Below are 17,909 nucleotides of genomic sequence, written 5' to 3'. Positions count from 1 at the left end.
TTGTGTCCCGTTTCTAAAAATCTGCCATACCCAGGACAGCCCCCCTCAGCAGGGGAAGAGACCACCTTCTGCAGGGAAGCAGAAAGGGAGTGTTGTTTCAGTCCAAGGTGGGGAAACTGAGGCCCCGGCTGACCCTACAGTCAGAGAGATGAGTGGCAGCTGGGCCATCCATGCAAGTGTAGAAAGGCAAGAAGCAGCACGGTCCAGTGGATAGAACACAGGCCTAAGAGTCAGAAGGACCTGAATCCTGGCTCCAGCACTTGTCATCTCTGTGGCCTTGAGCAGGTCACTTCCCTTCTCTATGACTCAGTCTCCTCATCTGTGAAATGAGGATAAAGAAACTGAGCCTCAGTGGGATTTGGACTGTGCACAACCTAATTAGCTTATAGCTACATAATAAGCACTTAACAAATGCCATTTTTTAAAAACAGTGGAGGACTGGGGAATTATTGTGCCTGGGAGGAGGGCTTTGGGGGGCTGGTCTGCAGGACCCCTGAGTTTGGGCAGCTGAGCCACAAGGTAACCCCGGCCCTTTTGGCTGTTCCAGCTCTGTCCCGATCTCAATTCTCCAGACCCACTGGTTTCAGTGAAGCCCCCGCCCCACTGGAGCTCTGCTGGGCTGTGGTGTCCAGATCGCACGCACTCGAGCCACATTACAATCAGCCCAGGAAAAGACACCCTTAGATGCCCTCGGCAGAGGAGGAGGTCCGGGACCTCTCCGTGGCCTTGTTGGATGGGCGCACACCAAAGCTTTCAGCTGGGGAGCTGAACCCCCACTTCACTACATCGCCTGAACCAGGGCTACAGTGTGGGTTCGGCACAGCTGAAATGCTAGCCACAGAATTTTTATTCATTCAGTCATATTTATTGAGCGCTTATTGTGGGCAGAGCACTGTACTAAGCGCTTGGGAAGTATAAGTCGGCAACATATAGAGACGGTCCCTACCCAACAACAGACTTACTATTGCTCTTATATTTAGTATTTATCCTTGCCTTCACATTCTTAACTAGAGCATATTCGTCAGCCTGTGTCTGTCTGCCTGTCTGTCTCCCCCATTAGACTTTTAGCTCCTCAGAGGCAAGGGTTGATGTTTTTTCATCTTCCCAAAGTACCCAGTATAGAGCTCTGCCCCTAGTAGGTGACTAATGTAGAGCTCTGCCCAAAGTAGACACCCAGTACGGAGCTCTGCCCACAGTCGGCCCCTGCACACCGGGACTGGATGGTGATACCAAGCCAGGCGGAGGGCAGTGTGGCCCACTTAATAGAACAGAGTATTTAGAGGTGAGGGGCCAGAGCAGCCATGGGGAAGAGGTGTTGCCATGGTACTCTTGAGGGAGGGTATTTTCGGAGTCCCAGACCGTACGCTCCCACGCTTCCTGATAGCTGGGTCTTCTGGGCATTGAGCAGAAGCGACTTTATCTCTCTCCCTCTGTCTGTCTGTCTGTCTCTCTCTCTCTCTCTCCTCTCCCTCTTTCCCTCTCTCTCTCTCTCCCTCTCTCTCCCTCTTTCCCTCTCTCCCTCTCTCTCCCTCCTGGGCCAGGGGCCAATCCAACCCTGAGTCCCGGATGATAGGAGATGATGGGTCCCCCTCTAGAATGTAAACTCACTGTGGGCAGAGAATGGGTTTACCAACTCTCTTGTGCTCTCCCAAGTGCTTAGTATAGTGCTCTGCACTTAGTAAGTGCTCAATAAATTCACTCATTCAATTGTATTTATTGAGCACTTACTATGTGCAGAGCACTATACTGAGCACTTGGGAAGTACAAGTCGGCAACATCTAGAGACGTTCTCTACCCAACAACAGGCTCACAGTCTAGAAGGGGGAGACAGACAACAAAACAAAACATGTGGACAGGTGTCAAGTTGTCATAACAGATACCATCGGTAACGATGATGGGTCAAAAGGCCACCATGCAGGTTGATGGCAGCCTCGTGTGCCGTCCCTAGGGCTGGTCTCTACCCATCTGGGGCTGGCAACAATCAATCAATAAATCAATCGTATTTATTGAGCGCTTACTGTGTGCAGAGCACTGTACTAAGCGCTTGGGAAGTACAAGTTGTCAACATATAGAGACGGTCCCTACCCAACAGTGGGCTCACAGTCTAAAAGAGTGGGCTCACATTCTAAAAGAGTGGGCTCTTAGGCTCCTGCCCATGGGCTCCCAGGCTCCCGGGTGGAGCTGGGACATAGGGCAGGCAGGCAGCTGATGTTGGTGGCACCGGCCGGGCACCTCCCGGTGCCCTGACGGTGGGCAACTGGAGAAGCGCCGCGGAATGAATTGATTTGATAAATGGACATTTATTACACTCACAAATTGGCTGAAACCAATTTTGGTCACATCAACCCCTGATAACTGCTAGGGTATTGATTTGTGTAAAGTAATACAGTGAATTTATCAGTTCAATCCCCAGCTGAAGGGCCTCTCTGAGACCCAGCCGCACAGTTACAGCGCGCGAGATGGAGGAAATAAAGCAGGACTTGGGAGGCAGAGCTGGAAACGGGCCCCCCCCCCCAGCCTTGGCGGCCAAAGGCCCACCCCCCACCCCCACCCCCACTACCTTCCTCCAGCTTCCAAAACGCCTTTTCTTTCCCCCCGTGTGCCTGGTGTCCCTGGGGGGATTCAGACAGGGAACAATCCTCTGGGCAGCCCCGGAGCCCGGCAGATCCACGGAGTAGATGTCCCCTATCCAGACTCCTCTGCCAACCGCCCAGCAGCCAGGGCCCTGAGGTCCCAAAAGCCCTGAACCCTCAAGCCACCACCCCCCCATCAGCCAGGAGCAGGTGGCACCAAGCCCCCAGGCGGGACAGACCTCTGCCCCACAACTTTCCCCCCAACCACGTCCTGCCCTGCTGCTTTCTTGCTCCCTCCTTCTCTCCGCATCCTTCACCCGGCCTGCCTGGAGCTGTCCACTCTCCTCTATCCTAGAAGGTGCCATGGACTGGAATTCTCCGGCCTGCTTCACGCAGCCCAGGCTGAATTTGACCACTTGCCCTCCCAGGCCCCACTGAGCCCAGTCGGGCTCATTCCTCCACCCGGAGCCCCCCGAGGGCTCTCCCCTGAGGCCGGGTCACGTGGCCCGAGAGGCTTTTCTTTTAAAGAGCTGCTGCTGAGGGAGACGAGGTTCACACACACAAATGAATTGAAAACATCCCTCTACCGCGGCGCTCTACTCCAAACGAGACCCCAGACGGCTCCACCCTGCAGAATCCCCAGCCTCCCCAAGTCAGGTTCACACTCAGGCTTTGCCCTCCCTCGGGTCCCGCCAGGGATGCCAGTTTGCCCGGCGGCCTCCAGCCCCATTACTGCCTCCTCCGTAGTCAGGGCCGGACCAAGGCTGGGGCTTTGAGCAGGGTACCGGCAACCCAATTAGGTTGCTCTTCCCAATGGGGGTGAAGCCAGGCAAATGAGTGTCTTCCAACACCCCATTGTTTCTATCTGCCCACTTCCACCAGTAGATTGTAGCTTCTTGAGGGCCGGGAATGCTTGCCTTGCTTCTGTGGTACCCAGTGCTCAGTAGGCACTTAAGCTAGGTTGATGATGGGTTATTAATAACAATAATAATTATTGTGGTATCTGTTAAGCGGTTACTGTGTGCCAGGCACTGTACTGAGCACTGGAGTAGATACAAGATGATCAGGTTACACATGGGGCTCACAGTCTAAGGAGGAGGGAGAACAGGTATTGCATCTCCGTTTTGCAGTTGAGGAAACTGATACCTAAGGAAGTTGAGTGACTTGCCCACGGTCACACGGCGGAGCTGGGATTAGAACCCAGGGTCCCCTGACCACCAGGCCTTTGCTTTTTCTATTGGGCACACTGCTTCTCATGCTTTGCTCACCAAGAACAGGAAGGAACGGGCTTAAATCGCAGCAGGTGGAATTTAGGTTGGACCAAGAGAAGAATTTCCTGATGGTCAGGATCGTGAGACTTGGAAATACATTTGTGAGGTTGCTGGCGATAGGGGAGTGGGCTTCTGGATCTCCCGGCCGCCCCCCAGGATCTGAACACAGGAAATCAGGGGGAATGCCGGTCACCCACCTAGGATGTGGCACCCCAGACCATAATGCTTCCCCCACTGCAAGCAGCAACCTTAGAGACAGTCAGGCTCATGACCCCTCTCCTGGGTCCAAGGAGTTGGGGATTGCTCTCAGATTCTCCCTCGATCCACCCCTCTACCTGGATAATACTAATGATAATTGTGGTATTTTTTAAGTGCTCGCTATGTACCAAGCACTGTACTAAAGTGCTGGAGTAGATACAAGATATTCAGGTAAGACACAGTTCCTGTTCCACACGGGGCTCATTCTAAACAGGAGGGAGAACATATATTAAATCCCCATTTTACGGACAAGGAAACTGAGACCCAGAAAAGTTAATGGACTTTCCCAAGGCCACATAGCAGAGAAGAGGATACCAGGGCTTCGTTCTTCCCCACCGCTTAGTACAGTGTCTGACACACAGTAAGCATGTAACCAGACACACAGTAAGCGTGTAACCAGCACCATAAAAAAAGAGGCAGACAGGATTAAAACCCTGTGGTTTATGGCTGAGCCCAGCCCAGGGCTGCCCAAGAAGAAAATGGCATTGACAGTGATGGTACTTCCAATAAATCAATCAATCATTTATTTTATTGAGTGCTTAGTGAATGCACAGCACTGTACTAAGTGCCTGGGTTAGAACAATATAACAGAGTTGGCAGACATGTTCTCTGCCCACACAAGCCTATAGTCTAGAGGGCATCCAGGAAAATTTCTGCCAAGCTGGGCAGAGCGCTGGGGAAGTAGGGGATTTGGTCTTTCCCTCAACTGAGTCTGCACAGGACTGAGTGCCTAGGTTAGGACTCCTCGGTCTGGAAAGGAGCAGGCCGAAAAGGGACGAGATCAAGCCACGAAGGGTGTGGACGGGACAAATGGAGAATCGTTGCACCCCAGGGCCCGCTCCACTGAGCCAGGGGGCAGGGCGGGAGAAGGGGGGGCCCACTGAAGCCAGGTAGAGTGGCTGGATCACAGGTCTGAGAGTCAGAAGGACCTGGGTTCTAATCCAGACTCCGCCACTTTTCTCCTGTGTGATCTTGGGGAAGTCACTTCACTTCTCTGTGCCTCGGTTACCTCATCTGTAAAATGGGGATTGAGAGTGTGAGCCCCAGGTGGGACAGGGACTGTTCCCAACCTGATTGGCTTGTATCTGCCCCAACACTTTGTACAGTGCCTTACATAGTAAGCACTTAACAAGTACCACAATTATTATTGTTATTATTAGTTTTTTTGGGATGGGGACTATGTCCAACCTGATTTGCTTGCATCCTTTCCAGCCCTTAGTACAGTGCCAGGCACATAATAAGCAATTAAGAAGCAACATTATTAGTATTATTATTAGTATTATTATTAATCTTTAAGCCCAAAGGCGACATCACCAGAAGCAAAGTCCCACTAAGGATGTGTGTGGGTCGAAAACGCCCCTGTGGGACACCCCCTAGGCCCACCTCCAGCAGGCGCACACAAAGACAGCCCTTTGTTCCCACTGCCAACGCTGATGGTCTTTCACTTTGTTAGTCAATTTTATTTATTAAGCACTTTGTGCTGAGCACTGTACTAAGAATACAATATAAAACAGACACATTCCCTACCCACACGAGGCGCAGCATCACAATGTTTATTGTTACATTGTACTCTCCCAAGAGCTTAGTACAGTGCTCTGCACACAGTAAGCGCTCAATAAATATGGTGGAATCAGTGTATGAATGAATGAATCTCAATCCTCTAGAAGCCCCCACCGGTAAAGAACCTCTCTTTTCCAGATCGTGGTTCCATCCGCCTCAGTTGCCTCCTGGGTCTTGGTGAAGGGGCCAAAGCCTTTCCTCGACCTCTTCCCCCTCCCTCTCTCCCCACCATCTTGCTTTCAGCCGGTCCCAGCCGCTAGTTAGGTTTATTTGACCATTATCCATTCTCCTCACGTGCCCCGGCTGGCGAAGCTGTGCGGAGCTGAGCATCGCTTTAGTGCCGAGGGGAACCAACAACAGGAAGTAGCTGTTCACCCAGCTGGGAGCAGGGACTTAGCATTCATGCCCACAGGAGGCTGTGGAACCAGAGGGCTGGGAGAGATTCAGAGGTGAGCAGCCCAGGCTGGGTCACTAGAGAGAAAATTGGAGATAGTGGTGGCTTTTGTAGAGAAGCAGCGTGGCTCAGTGGAAAGAGCACGGCTTTGGAGTCAGAGGTCACGGGTTCCAATCCCAGCTCTGCCAATTGTCAGCTGTGTGACTCTGGGCAAGTCACTTAACTTCTCTGTGCCTCTGTTCCCTCATCTGTAAAATGGGGATTAAGACTATGAGCCCCCGTGGGACAACCTGATCACCTTGTAGCCTCCCCAGCGCTTAAAACATGCTTTGCACGTAGTAAGTGCTTAATTAATGCCATTGTTATTATTATTATTTTATCAAGTGCTGACTGGATGCTAAGCACTTGGGTGGATGGCGAAATGATTGGATCGGACGGTCCTCATCCCACAAGGGACTCGTTGTCCGTCCTGTCCCCACCGGACATAGGGGGGACCTGAGGCCCGTAGAGGTTAACTGACCTGTCCAAGAAGACTCAGCAGACCTGTGGCAGAAGCTGAACTAGAACCCAGGGCCCCAGACTCCTCTTTCCCCATTCTTTCCACTGGGCCATGCCACCTGGCCTGGCACAGAGGCCTCCTAGCCGAGAGGTCGGGGGTGGGATGCTCCAAGCCGTTCATCCGACCACTGTGGATCCTCTGTAGTGGATGGACAGACGGACGGACAGATCACCTGATTGAGGGTCCCCAAATAGCGTTACTTGTACTGTGGCATTTGCCAGCTCTGAACTCCGACCCCTCACCTGGCTTTCTCTCTTACATCGCAGTGTATGGGGCCGGATGCTGGGAGCCGGTGCTGGACTCGCATCCGCCCTCCCCGGCACCATCCCCGAATCGTCCCTATCCCCGCATCTGAACGAGACTTTCAGAGACAGGGGTGGGGCACAGAGCAGAGCGGCCCTGACCTTGAATTCAAACACCCCTCCCTCCATCTGCCTAGAAGAAAGTATAACAAACTCTTCTAGAAGAGACCCGTGGGCTCAAAGGTCGAGGCTGACAAGCCGGAGGTCGAACGTGCCTCTGGAATTCTCGTGCGTGTCCCGTCCCCCGTCCCCTTCTCCCCCCCCCCCCACCCCACTCCCAACCCCCTCCCCATCCCCTTCCCACTTCTGCGTTCATTCACCATCCACCCTCCTCTCCGTTTCCCTGGCAACGTTGAGTGCACATCCTGGAAAACTTTATCCGAAACCTGCTCCGGGCAGCTTTCCAAATCCATGCTAACCTGATTAGGTGTCTCTGGGGGCCCTGGCGGCTAATCCAATTAGGTAGCACTAATGGCAGCGAGGACTTTGGGTAGGCACAGAGCAGTAAAACATATTGTATACTTAGTGATAATTATACTTGCCTCTGTGTCATTGATTGATCGGCTGCCCCCCCTCCCCCTCTCTGTTTGTTTTGTCTTCCCGTCTGGAGCCAGCCATTCGGAGGAAGGAGAACGGCTGGTACGATGAGGAGCACCCGCTGGTCTTTCTTTTCCTGGGCTCATCTGGAATAGGTAACGGGCGGCTCGGCCCCTCGGCTCAGGGCGGCCCGGTGCCCTCTCCGCCCTCACGGGAACGGGGACGGTCGCAGCCCCCCGACTTCTCCGAGGCCAGCCGACTCGGCCCCCAGCAGGAGCCTGTCCTCGGAGAGAAAGTTGGCTCCGGACCAGATCAACTTCCCGCCGGTTGAGGGTCTCAGGCAGAGCTGGGCCTGAACTCGTTCTGGCAAAGAAAATATGGGAGTGGGTTAGTCCCCACCCCGGCCCCCGAGGGTAGAGGTGGGCAGGCCGACGGCCTGGGATCACCAGATCCCGGTTGATCGTGCGTGACGTGAGTGTTTGGACCCCAGCTGCTTGAAGTTGCCACAGTTGGGGTTTCCGGCCAGCGACCCTTCTCACCAGCCACCCGGCTGAAAGGGCAAAACCCTTTTCCACTGGTTGTCCCTCCAGCCGGGGGGGGTCCCCCAAAAGGCTGCTGCCTTTGGAGCATGGGGTTGCAGAATATGGAGAGCACTTCAGCCCAGCTCCAACCTGGCCTCCTGCTGGCTAGGAAGGGCCCAGAGCTGTGGGAGTCAGAGAGGGGAGTTGAGGAGCTGCCGGGACTGGTGGCGGTCAGTTACTGTGACCACCCCCAGGCTTCCTCAGGTTCCCATCCCCTGGGAGGCACCACCCAACATCGGCCTTCTATCCTCAACCCCCAGCAACACACAGTGACGGACACGTTGGCCCCCCCCCACCCCCGGCCAGGCCTGACTTCCCTCCACCCGCACGTCCTGCCTTCGGGCCCCCAACTCTCACAGGGGCAGTTGTGGTATGACAGGAGTCCATCAGCACGAGATATAGGAGTGCCACCAGAGTCAGGCCAGAGTTCTGCCCACCCAGCCCAGTGTCCTGCCTCCAGGAAGTTGGGAATCGGCAAGCTGAGGATGCGCTGATGTTGGTGGCGGGGGGTGGGGGGGAAATGTCTGCTGAAGCAGAGCAGTAACGGAGCTCTGCCAGGGGCCGCTCGGCCGATAAATGAAAAAGCGCCACTCACGACTGGTTCTCGGGAACATGGTCCCCTTGGGCATGCCGCAGGTTCTGTTCCTGCAGCTGCTGCTGCCACCCCACCCCGCTGGCCCCTCTGTGGTGAGGCATCCTCTTCACCCCCAAAATCAGCACCCCGACACAGCACAAATGTTCTCACCATAACCACTGCCTCTCCTCCCTTTTCCAGGCAAAACAGAGCTGGCCAAGCAGGCAGCCAAGTACATGCACAAGGATGGCAAAAAGGTACAGCCCCCAACCCGGCCACACCCCTGCTTCCCCATCCCCGCACCGCCCCAGGACCCTCCACTCAATTCTCCTCGATGCCGTCCCACGGCAGATCCCCAGCAGGAGCCACCTCACTCTGCACCCTTGGCGAAGCAACAGATTGCCATTATAATAATAATAATGATGGTATTTGTTAAGCGATTACTATGTGCAAAGCACTGTTCTAAGTGCTGGGGAGGTTACAAGGTGATCAGGTTGTCCCACGGGGGGCTCACAGTTTTAATCCCCATTTTACAGATGAGGCCCAGAGAAGTGAAGTGACTTGCCCAAAGTCACACAGCTGACAGTTGGCGGAATCAGGATTTGAACCCATGACCTCTGACTCCAAAGCCCGGGCTCTTTCCACTGAGCCACGGTGCTTCTCCATGATGCCACCCCACCGTCCCAGCAGGGACCCCTCCTCCCCACCTACCCTCCTGCACTCAGAGGACCCGCAGCCTGGCTTTTACCCCCAGTTGAGACCTCAGGCCCCGGAGAGTCTGGGTTCCTGCTGGCAGTGCCAGCCCACAGGCAGACCCTAAAAGCCGGAGATCCTCCTGGGTAGACGGGGAGAGGAAAAACGCACCAAAGTACTCCATCTCAATGAGAGACCCAGGGCTGGAAACTGATCGATGAATCCGATCGATCGATTGATGAATAGTATTTTATTGAGCGTCTGCCACGGGTGGTGCAGTGCACTGGGCACTGGAGAATACAGTCGAATTAGTAGGTGTGATCTCTGCCATTGAGGAGCTTACAGTCTAGCAAGGGAGCCTAATGGTAAAGTGGCAGTTACGGAAATACCGAGATGGGAGATTAGAAATTAATCGGGGGAGGCCACCTGAAGGAGATGTGATTGTAGAAAGCCTTTGAAGATGGGGAGAACTGTGTTGTGTGGATGTGAAATTGTACTCTCCCAGGTGCTCAGTACAGTGCTCTGTACATAGTAGGCTCTCAATAAATCATTTATTAATAATTATAATAATGTTGGTATTTGTTAAGCGCTTACTATGTGCCAAGCACTGTCCTCAGTGCTGGGGTAGATACAGGGTAATCAGGTTGTCCCACATGGGGCTCACAGTTTTAATCCCCATTTTATAGGTGAGGTGACTGAGACACAGAGAAGTTAAGTGACTTGCCCAAAGTCACACAGCAGATAAGTGGCAGAGCCGGGATTGGAACCCATGACCTCTGACTCCCAAGCCTGGGCTCTTTCCACTGAGCCACGCTGCTTCTCAATTTATTGATTGGGAGGGAGTTCTGGACAGCAGAGGAGAATAGGGGGAAGAATGAGCAAGAGTTCACATTCTCAAGCCCCATTTTGCAGATGTGGTGACTGAAGCACAGAAAAGTGAAGTGACTTACCCAAGGTCACACAACAGACTATTGGCATGGGAAGTCTGTGTGGTGGGAGAGGTGAGAACAAGGCCCAGTGAGTAAGTTGGCTGGAGAGGAGTGAAGTGTGTGAGCTGGGGTGTAGAGGGAGAAGGGAGTGGATAAGGAAAAAATACTGGTACAAATACCTGTAAATTTTTTAAAAAGGGAAGGGAGAGAACTGAGTGCCTTAAAGCCGACAATCAGGAGTTTCTGCTTGCTGAGGAGAGGAATGGCACACTGTTGGAGATTTTTGAGGAGTGGGGAGAAAGGATTAGATTGACCTGTTTAGAAAAATGATGCGGGACTGGAGAGGGGGAGAGACTGGGGGGTCAGTGAGGAGGCTGATGAGGTCAACCTGGGATGTGACAGGTGACCGGACCAAGTAAGTGGGTGTTTGGATGGAGAGGAAATGACTGATTCTGGAAATATTAGAGAGGAAAAACTGACAGAATTTGGGGAACAGACTGAATGTTGAGGTTGAGTGGGAGGGGTCAAGGATAATGCCATGGTTACACACTTAAGAAACAGGGAAGATGGTAGTGTTAATCGGCCCACCAGTGGTATTTATTGAGCGCTTACTGTGTACAGTGCACTCTACCAAGCCCTTGTGAAAGCGCTTAGTACAGTGCTCTGCACACAGTAAGCGCTCAATAAATACGATCGAATGAATGAAAATATAATACAACAGAGTTGGTAAATGCCATCCCTTCCCACAAGGAGCTTTTAGTCCAGAGGGGGGAGATAAATATTAAAGTGAATTACAGAGAGAGGAAATAATAGATTATAAGGCTATTTACATAAGTGCTGTAGGGCAGGGGTGAGTCTCAAAGTGCTTAAGGGGTACACAGCCAAGTGCATAGTTGACACTGAGGGGTGGGCAGATGGGAAAATGAGGGCTTAATCAGGAAAGGCCTCGTAGAGGAAATGTGATTTTCGGAGGGTTTTGAAGGTGGGGAGAGTGGTGGTCTGTTGGATATGAAGGGGAAGGGAGATCCAGGTCAGTGGGATGGAATCAGCTGCAGGGTAGATTAGCTCGAGGTACAGAAAGGCGGTTGGTGTTAGAGAAGCGAAGTGTATGGATTTATTTGTTTAATGGTATTTGTGAAGAGCTTACTATGTGTGAAACACTGTTTTTAGCACTGGAGTAGATACAAGGTCATCAGGTTGGATACAGTCCCTGGGAGCCATGGGACTCACGGTCTAAATTGAATTACATTAGGAGATCAGCAAGGTAAGGAAGGAGAGAGTGCACCTTAAAGCCGATGCTAAGGAGTTATCGTTTGATGTTGTCTACAGTGATGGTGAAGTTGCAGTGAAGAGAGGATTTTTTAGGGAAGAAGAGGAGTTCAGTTTTGGATACACCATGCTTGAGGTTCTGGCAGGATATTCAGGTAGAGGTGGTTCCAGGAGGCTGGAGGAAATGCGAGACTGCAGAGAAGAGAGGTCAAAGCCGGAGAGGGAGATTAGGGATCATCTGCCTAGTGGTGGTAGTCAAAGCCTTGGGAGCAGATGAGCTGCCCGAGGGAGTGAATGTAAAGTGAGAAGAGCCTAGATGAGGGAGAAACCCCTCCATTGTCAGGGGACGGAAAGCAGTGAGAGGGAATTAGAGAAGCATCGTGGCCTGGTGGAAAGAGCACAGGCCTGAGAGGCAGAGGTCCTGGATTCCCAGCTCTGCCACATGCTAGCTGTGTGACCTCGGGTAAGGCGTTAACTTTTCTGTGCCTCGGTTCCCTCACCTGTAAAATGAGGATTCAATACCTGTCAGTGTTCCCTCATAGACTGTGAGCCCCATGTGGGACAGGAACTGTGTGTTTGATCTGTTATACTATATCCTAAAATAACAAATACCACAATTATTATTATTATTATTACTAATAATAACCATAGTTAGAAAGGCCACCTGGTCTAGTGGAAAGAACCCAGGAGTGGTTATCAGGATACCTTAGCACTTAGTACAGTGCTTGTCACGTAGCAAGCACTTGTACAATTATCATTATTATTATTACATCATTATGGGGCAGAAGAAGAGCCAAGTAAGAGACTGTGATGGAGCATAATAATAATTGTGGTATTCGTTAAGTATTTTCTGTGGGTCAAGCACCGTGCTGAGTTCTGGGTTGATACAAGATATTCAAATTGGACACAGTCCCTGTCCCACGTAAGGCTCACAGTCTAAAGGGAAGGAAGAAAAGGGTACACACACACCCGTTTTGCAGGTGAGGAAATGGAGGTGCAGAGAGTTAAGTGACTGGCCCATGGTCGCAGAGCAGACAGATGGCAGAGCCAGGATTAGAACTCAGGTCCTCTAATTCCCAGTCTTGTGCCCTTGAGAAGCAGCATGGCATAGGCCTAGGAGTCAGAAGGTCATGGGTTCTAACCCCAGCTCTGCCATTTGTCTGCTGTGTGACCTTGGGCAAGGCACTTCACTTCTCTGTACTTCAGTTACCTCATCTGTAAAATGGGGATTGAGACTCTGGGCCCCAGATGGGACAGGAACTGTGTCCAACTCGATTTGCTTGTATCCACCCCAGCACTTAGTACAGCTCCTGGCATATAGTGAGCACTTAAGAAATACTGTTATGCGGTTATCATTATTATTAGGCCATGACATCAAGAGAGGGTGGGGTCAGAAACCCTGACGTTAAACCAAGGAGGAAGAGGGAGGGGAAGGCCTCTGGTGAGCACCTGGTTTAGAAACAAGATCAATCAATCAATCAATCGTATTTATTGAGCGCTTACTGTGTGCAGAGCACTGTACTAAGTGCTTGGGAAGTACAAGTTGGCAACATATAGAGACAGTCCCTACCCAACAGTGGGCTCACAGTCTAGAAGATGATAGTGGAGGCCTCTTGACTTTCCCCCTTTGCCCCCCACTCCAACCGGCCCCCGATTCCCTCAAGCGTCTCCATTTCCTGGGGTCCCACGAGAACCAGTGCTTCCCGGGGCTAAAGCACAGCCCCTAAATATGGGTCATTAATTCACCCCTTCCCACCTCACTCCGCCCAGCTTTGGGAATCCACACCTGGGCAGAGTTGGGCTCCCTTACCCTCCAGCCCCACAGCCGGCCCTGACTGTGAATAGTCTGTCCTCTCCTTTTCCTCTTCTTCCTCCCCCTCCTCTTCCTCTTCCTCCTCCTCTCTCTCCAGTAACAGGACTCCAAACAGGACTCCCAAGTTAAAACCCATTTCCCCACCCTCTCCAGCCCCAGATCTCTTCCTGTCTCCGCCTCAGGAGAACTCACACTGAATGAACTCAGAAAGGGTGTATGTCATGTTAATATTAAAGTCCATGCACACAGACACACATACACAGATGCACACACACACACACACACACAAACACACATACACACCGTCCCTCGGCATAATTAATCAGTTTGGCAGCAACTGAAACAATTAGTATGCTGGAAAGGGGTCATAAACTATCGAGACTATTAGGGCAGATGCAGTTACGGGCAGGAACCGACTGATTAGGGATGAAGAATCCTTGATGGTTTAATTTTCATACTGTCAGAAAGGTTAATATTGAATTACGAATTATAATCCCCTTATCCGGTCTGTCTTAATATGTCTTAATATGGGCTCTAAGGAGAATTAAAATATCTGCTGATTTGCTGATACAGGGGTTGGGATATTAAGGGCTGATTGAAGGGGGGAAGACTGTGTGTCTGTGCGAGCTGAGCGTTGACCCCTCGGAGGGGAGCCAGCGGGCAAGCAGCTTCAACCTGACCAGCTCGGCCCCCTCAGGGCCCCCTCTGACCCGTCCACCCATCCCCTTGGGGTGGGTTTTAGGTGACTTTCTGCTTCAGAGAAATCTCCTTGTTTCTCTGTATCTGGACCAGTACCCTGGTGCCCAGGACGAAGTCTGTTTATCAAACACAGTTAGTGATCGGGATCTAGAGACAAGCCGTGGTTGGATTAGGGCCCCGGCCCTATCTGAATGCTGCCTTGGATCTGGTCTGAAACCAGGGAAGGAAGAGGGAGTGAAGAGATAGAAGCCAAAGGGTCAGCAGCATCCCAAACAAGGAACATCCCAGCCTGAGACCTGGACCTGGGGTCCGCAGAGCCGCTTCTTCACTTCCCTCCCTTCAGGAAACCGTGGGCTGGGCACGAACAGGAGCGAGGCCTGCAGTGGGTGGCAGGGACCGGCTGGTGTAATCAGCCAGTCCCTCATTGCAGAGCACTGTACCAAGCACTTGAGAGAGTAAAATGCAACAGTCGATAGAACCGTTCCCTGCCCACAGTGAGCTTGCAGTCCAGAGCAGGTGAGGCTGCCGGAGCATGCTCAGGTAACGGGTCTTCACGGTGCACCCACAGGGCTCCTAGAAACGTTTCTGACGCCTGAAACAAAACCGTGGGGTGCAGAGTTGGCCCACAGGCTGGTCGCTGTAATTGTCCACGTGTCACAAAAGAGAAAGTCCAGGCCAAAGAAGGCCGACTGCCCCCAATCCCCTATGTGGAGCCTGGGGCACAGGGTTAGTGCTCTATCTCCCAGGTTTGTCCCCTTTTCTCCTGGAAACACCATTTAACCTTGGCTTCACTGATGCTGAATTGACACTGTTCCCTCCTGGTTCTCCTTCTCTCTCTCTCTCTCTCTCTCTCTCTCTCTCTCTCTCTCTCTCTCTCTCTCCCTCTCCCTCTCCCTCTCCCTCTCCCCCTCCCTCTCCCTCTCCCTCTCCCTCTCCCTCTCCCTCTCCCTCTCCCTCTCCCTCTCCCTCTCCCTCTCCCTCTCCCTCTCCCTTTCCCTCCTCCTTCTGAGGCTCTTCCACAGGCCTCTCCCCTGCCTTACAATAATAATAATGATGGCATTTATTAAGCACTTACTATGTACAAAGCACTGTTCCAAGTACTGGGGAGGTTACAAGGTGATCAGGTTGTCCTACGGGGGGCTCACAGACTTAATCCCCATTTTACAAATGAGGTAATTGAGGCCCAGAGAAGTGAAGGGACTTGCAGAAAGGAAGTGACTTGCCCAAAGTCACACAGCTGACAATTGGCGGAGCCGGGATTTGAAACCATGACCTCTAACTCCAAAGCCTGGGCTGTTTCCACTGAGCCACGCTGCTTCTCCACCTTCCACCCCCGAGCCGTGGGTGTCCCTCAAGGCTCAGTTCTGGATCCCCTTATCTCCTCCATCTTCACCGCCCGCTTAGGGAGCTCGTCTGCTCCCGCAGTTTGATGTACCAGCTCTGTGCAGAAGGAGCTCCAGGAGATCTGCCCTCTGGAGCAGGGCCAGCATAGAAACACGCGGGCCCACGACTTCTCCTCAGGAGGACCATAGAAACGCTCTGAGCATGACACCCCCTTCCTCAAAAATCTCCAGTGATTGCCTATCAACCTTCACATGAAGCAAAAACTCCTCGCTATTGGCTTCAAAGCTCTCCATCATCTTACCCTCACCTCCCTTCTCTCCTTCTACATCCCAGACCGCACACTTCACTCCTCTGCTGCTGACCTCCTCACCGTGCCACATTCTTGCCTGTCCCGAGATCAACCCCTAGCCCACGTCCTACCTGTCGCTTGGAATGCCCTCCCTCCTCACATCTGCCAAACTAGCTCTCTTCCCCACTTCAAAACCCCTACTGAGAGCTCACTTCCTCCAGGAGACCTTCCCAGACTAAGCCCCCTTTTATCCTCTGCTCCTCCTCCCCTCCCCATCGCCCCTACTCCCTCCCTCTGCTCTACCCCCTTCCCTGCCCCACAGCACTTGTGTATATTTGTACATATTTATTACTCCATTTTATTAATGATGTATATATATGTATATATCTGTAATTCTGTTTATCTATTTTGATGGTATTGATGCCTGTCTCCTTGTTTTGTTTCGTTGTTTGTTGCCGAATTGTACTTCCCAAGCACTTAGTACAGTGCTCTGCACACAGTAAGCGCTCAATAAATACAATTGAATGAAAGAATGACCATCGATGTCAGCCCAGGCCGGGGAGAGGTGGAACGGGGACGGGGTCCGAGCCCCGACGGGAGACACGCAGACCTGCGATGTCTTTCCACCTTTAGCGATGTGTGCCCAACCAGAGTGTCATGGGCACTTGGGGCTAGCCAGGTCCTAGATGGACAGTGCCCATCCCCGCCCCTACCGAGCCCAGAGGGGCGGAGAAGAGCCAGGGAGAGGGAGCCTCCACCCTGACCCCCCAACTATCTCCTCCTCTAGACTCTGAGCTCGCTGTGAGCGGGGATGTGTATGTTTGTTGTTTTATTGTACTCTCCCAAGCTGTTAGTACAGTGCTTTGCACCCAGTAAGCACTCAATAAATACGACCGAATGAAATGAACTGCAAACCCTCCGGTGGGCCGAGTTCTCCCTGCCATCTGACGGGATGCCAGCTCCTCTCTCTTCACCTTCCCAGCGGGCTCTGACCCCCCCGTTTGGGCACATCGGGCCCGCTGCCGTCCACATGCTTCATCTTGGCTCATTTCTCCGCAGGGCTTCATCCGACTGGACATGTCCGAGTTCCAGGAAAGGCACGAGGTGAGTAAATCAATCAGCCGGGCGTGTGGGAGCAGGAATCTGAATCAAATTAGAAATTCAGGTGAGTGGAGTGACATTTCCCAGCTGCCTGGCCTCTCTCTCTGCCTTTCTCCCTGTGTCTCTCTTCATCTGCTTCACCCTCTCTCTCTCTCTCTTCAGCTGTCTCACAGCCCCCCTCTGCATCCGTGTCCCTCTCTGTCTGCCTCACTCCCTCTGTCTCTCCCCATCTGCCTCTTTCTGTTTGTCACTCTCTCACTGTTCTTTTTATAAAGGTGATTTGGGGTTCCATTCTGAGATGTTTCCTTGTGACTGAACCCATCTTTATGTCTCAGAGTTCCTGCCAGGAACCAGCTCTGGAAAGCCCCGGGTTTGACATGGAAATTTCCATCCAGAAATCTGGCCATCGGGGAGGCTCAGTTACCCGCGGTGATGATGACACGGGTGCTGCCCCTTTACACAGCTCCCTCCTTCCCTTGCTTCCCTCTGTTACTATCCTATGATCCTCCTTTCTGCAGGTGGCCAAGTTCATCGGCTCCCCCCCGGGCTACATCGGCCACGATGAAGGCGGCCAGCTGACCAAGAAGCTGAAGCAGTGCCCCAACGCCGTGGTGCTCTTCGATGAGGTGGACAAAGCCCACCCTGACGTCCTCACCATCATGCTGCAGCTGTTTGATGAGGTCAGGAAGGGGCTGGCCCAGAACAGGAGGGCCCGGGGTCGGAAGTCACGCCATAGCCACGCTGCTTTGCAGCTAAAATACGCCTGCCTCGGCCATGGCAACCAAGCCGGGCTGTTCCATGATAATAATGATGGTATTTGTTAAGCGCTTAGATGTGCCAAGCACTGTTCCATGGATTCTGGATTCTAGAAAAGCGGTGAAATGGCTGTACAGTCCTGTAAGGCTCACTTCATAATCATCATCATCATCAATCATATTTATTGAGTGCTTACTGTGTGCAGAGCACTGTACTAAGCGCTTGGGAAGTACAAGTTGGCAACATATAGAGACAGTCCCTACCCAACAGTGGGCTCACAGTCTAAAAGGGGGAGACAGAGAACAAAACCAAACATACTAACAAAATAAAATAAATAGAATAGATATGTACAAGTTAAATAAATAAATAGAGTAACAAATATGTACAAACTTATATACATATATACA

The 17,909-nt window shown here is 52.2% G+C and overlaps 1 protein-coding gene across 1 annotated transcript in view; it reads left to right on the top strand.

Annotated features, from left to right (window-relative positions):
• Positions 1-17,909, top strand: part of CLPB (caseinolytic mitochondrial matrix peptidase chaperone subunit B) — a 144,881-nt gene that overhangs the window by 111,532 nt on the left and 15,440 nt on the right. The window contains exons 9-12 of the mRNA XM_038765061.1: positions 7,532-7,609; positions 8,811-8,866; positions 16,705-16,749; positions 17,265-17,426. Of these exons, the coding sequence (XP_038620989.1) occupies positions 7,532-7,609; positions 8,811-8,866; positions 16,705-16,749; positions 17,265-17,426 (341 nt within the window). The remainder of the gene's footprint in view (positions 1-7,531; positions 7,610-8,810; positions 8,867-16,704; positions 16,750-17,264; positions 17,427-17,909) is intronic.

This window comes from Tachyglossus aculeatus, chromosome 2 (assembly GCF_015852505.1).
Source record: "Tachyglossus aculeatus isolate mTacAcu1 chromosome 2, mTacAcu1.pri, whole genome shotgun sequence".
In the NCBI taxonomy this organism is placed as follows: domain Eukaryota; kingdom Metazoa; phylum Chordata; class Mammalia; order Monotremata; family Tachyglossidae; genus Tachyglossus; species Tachyglossus aculeatus.
Note: the sequence above shows the minus strand (reverse complement) of the source record. Positions and strands in the feature narration are given on the sequence as shown.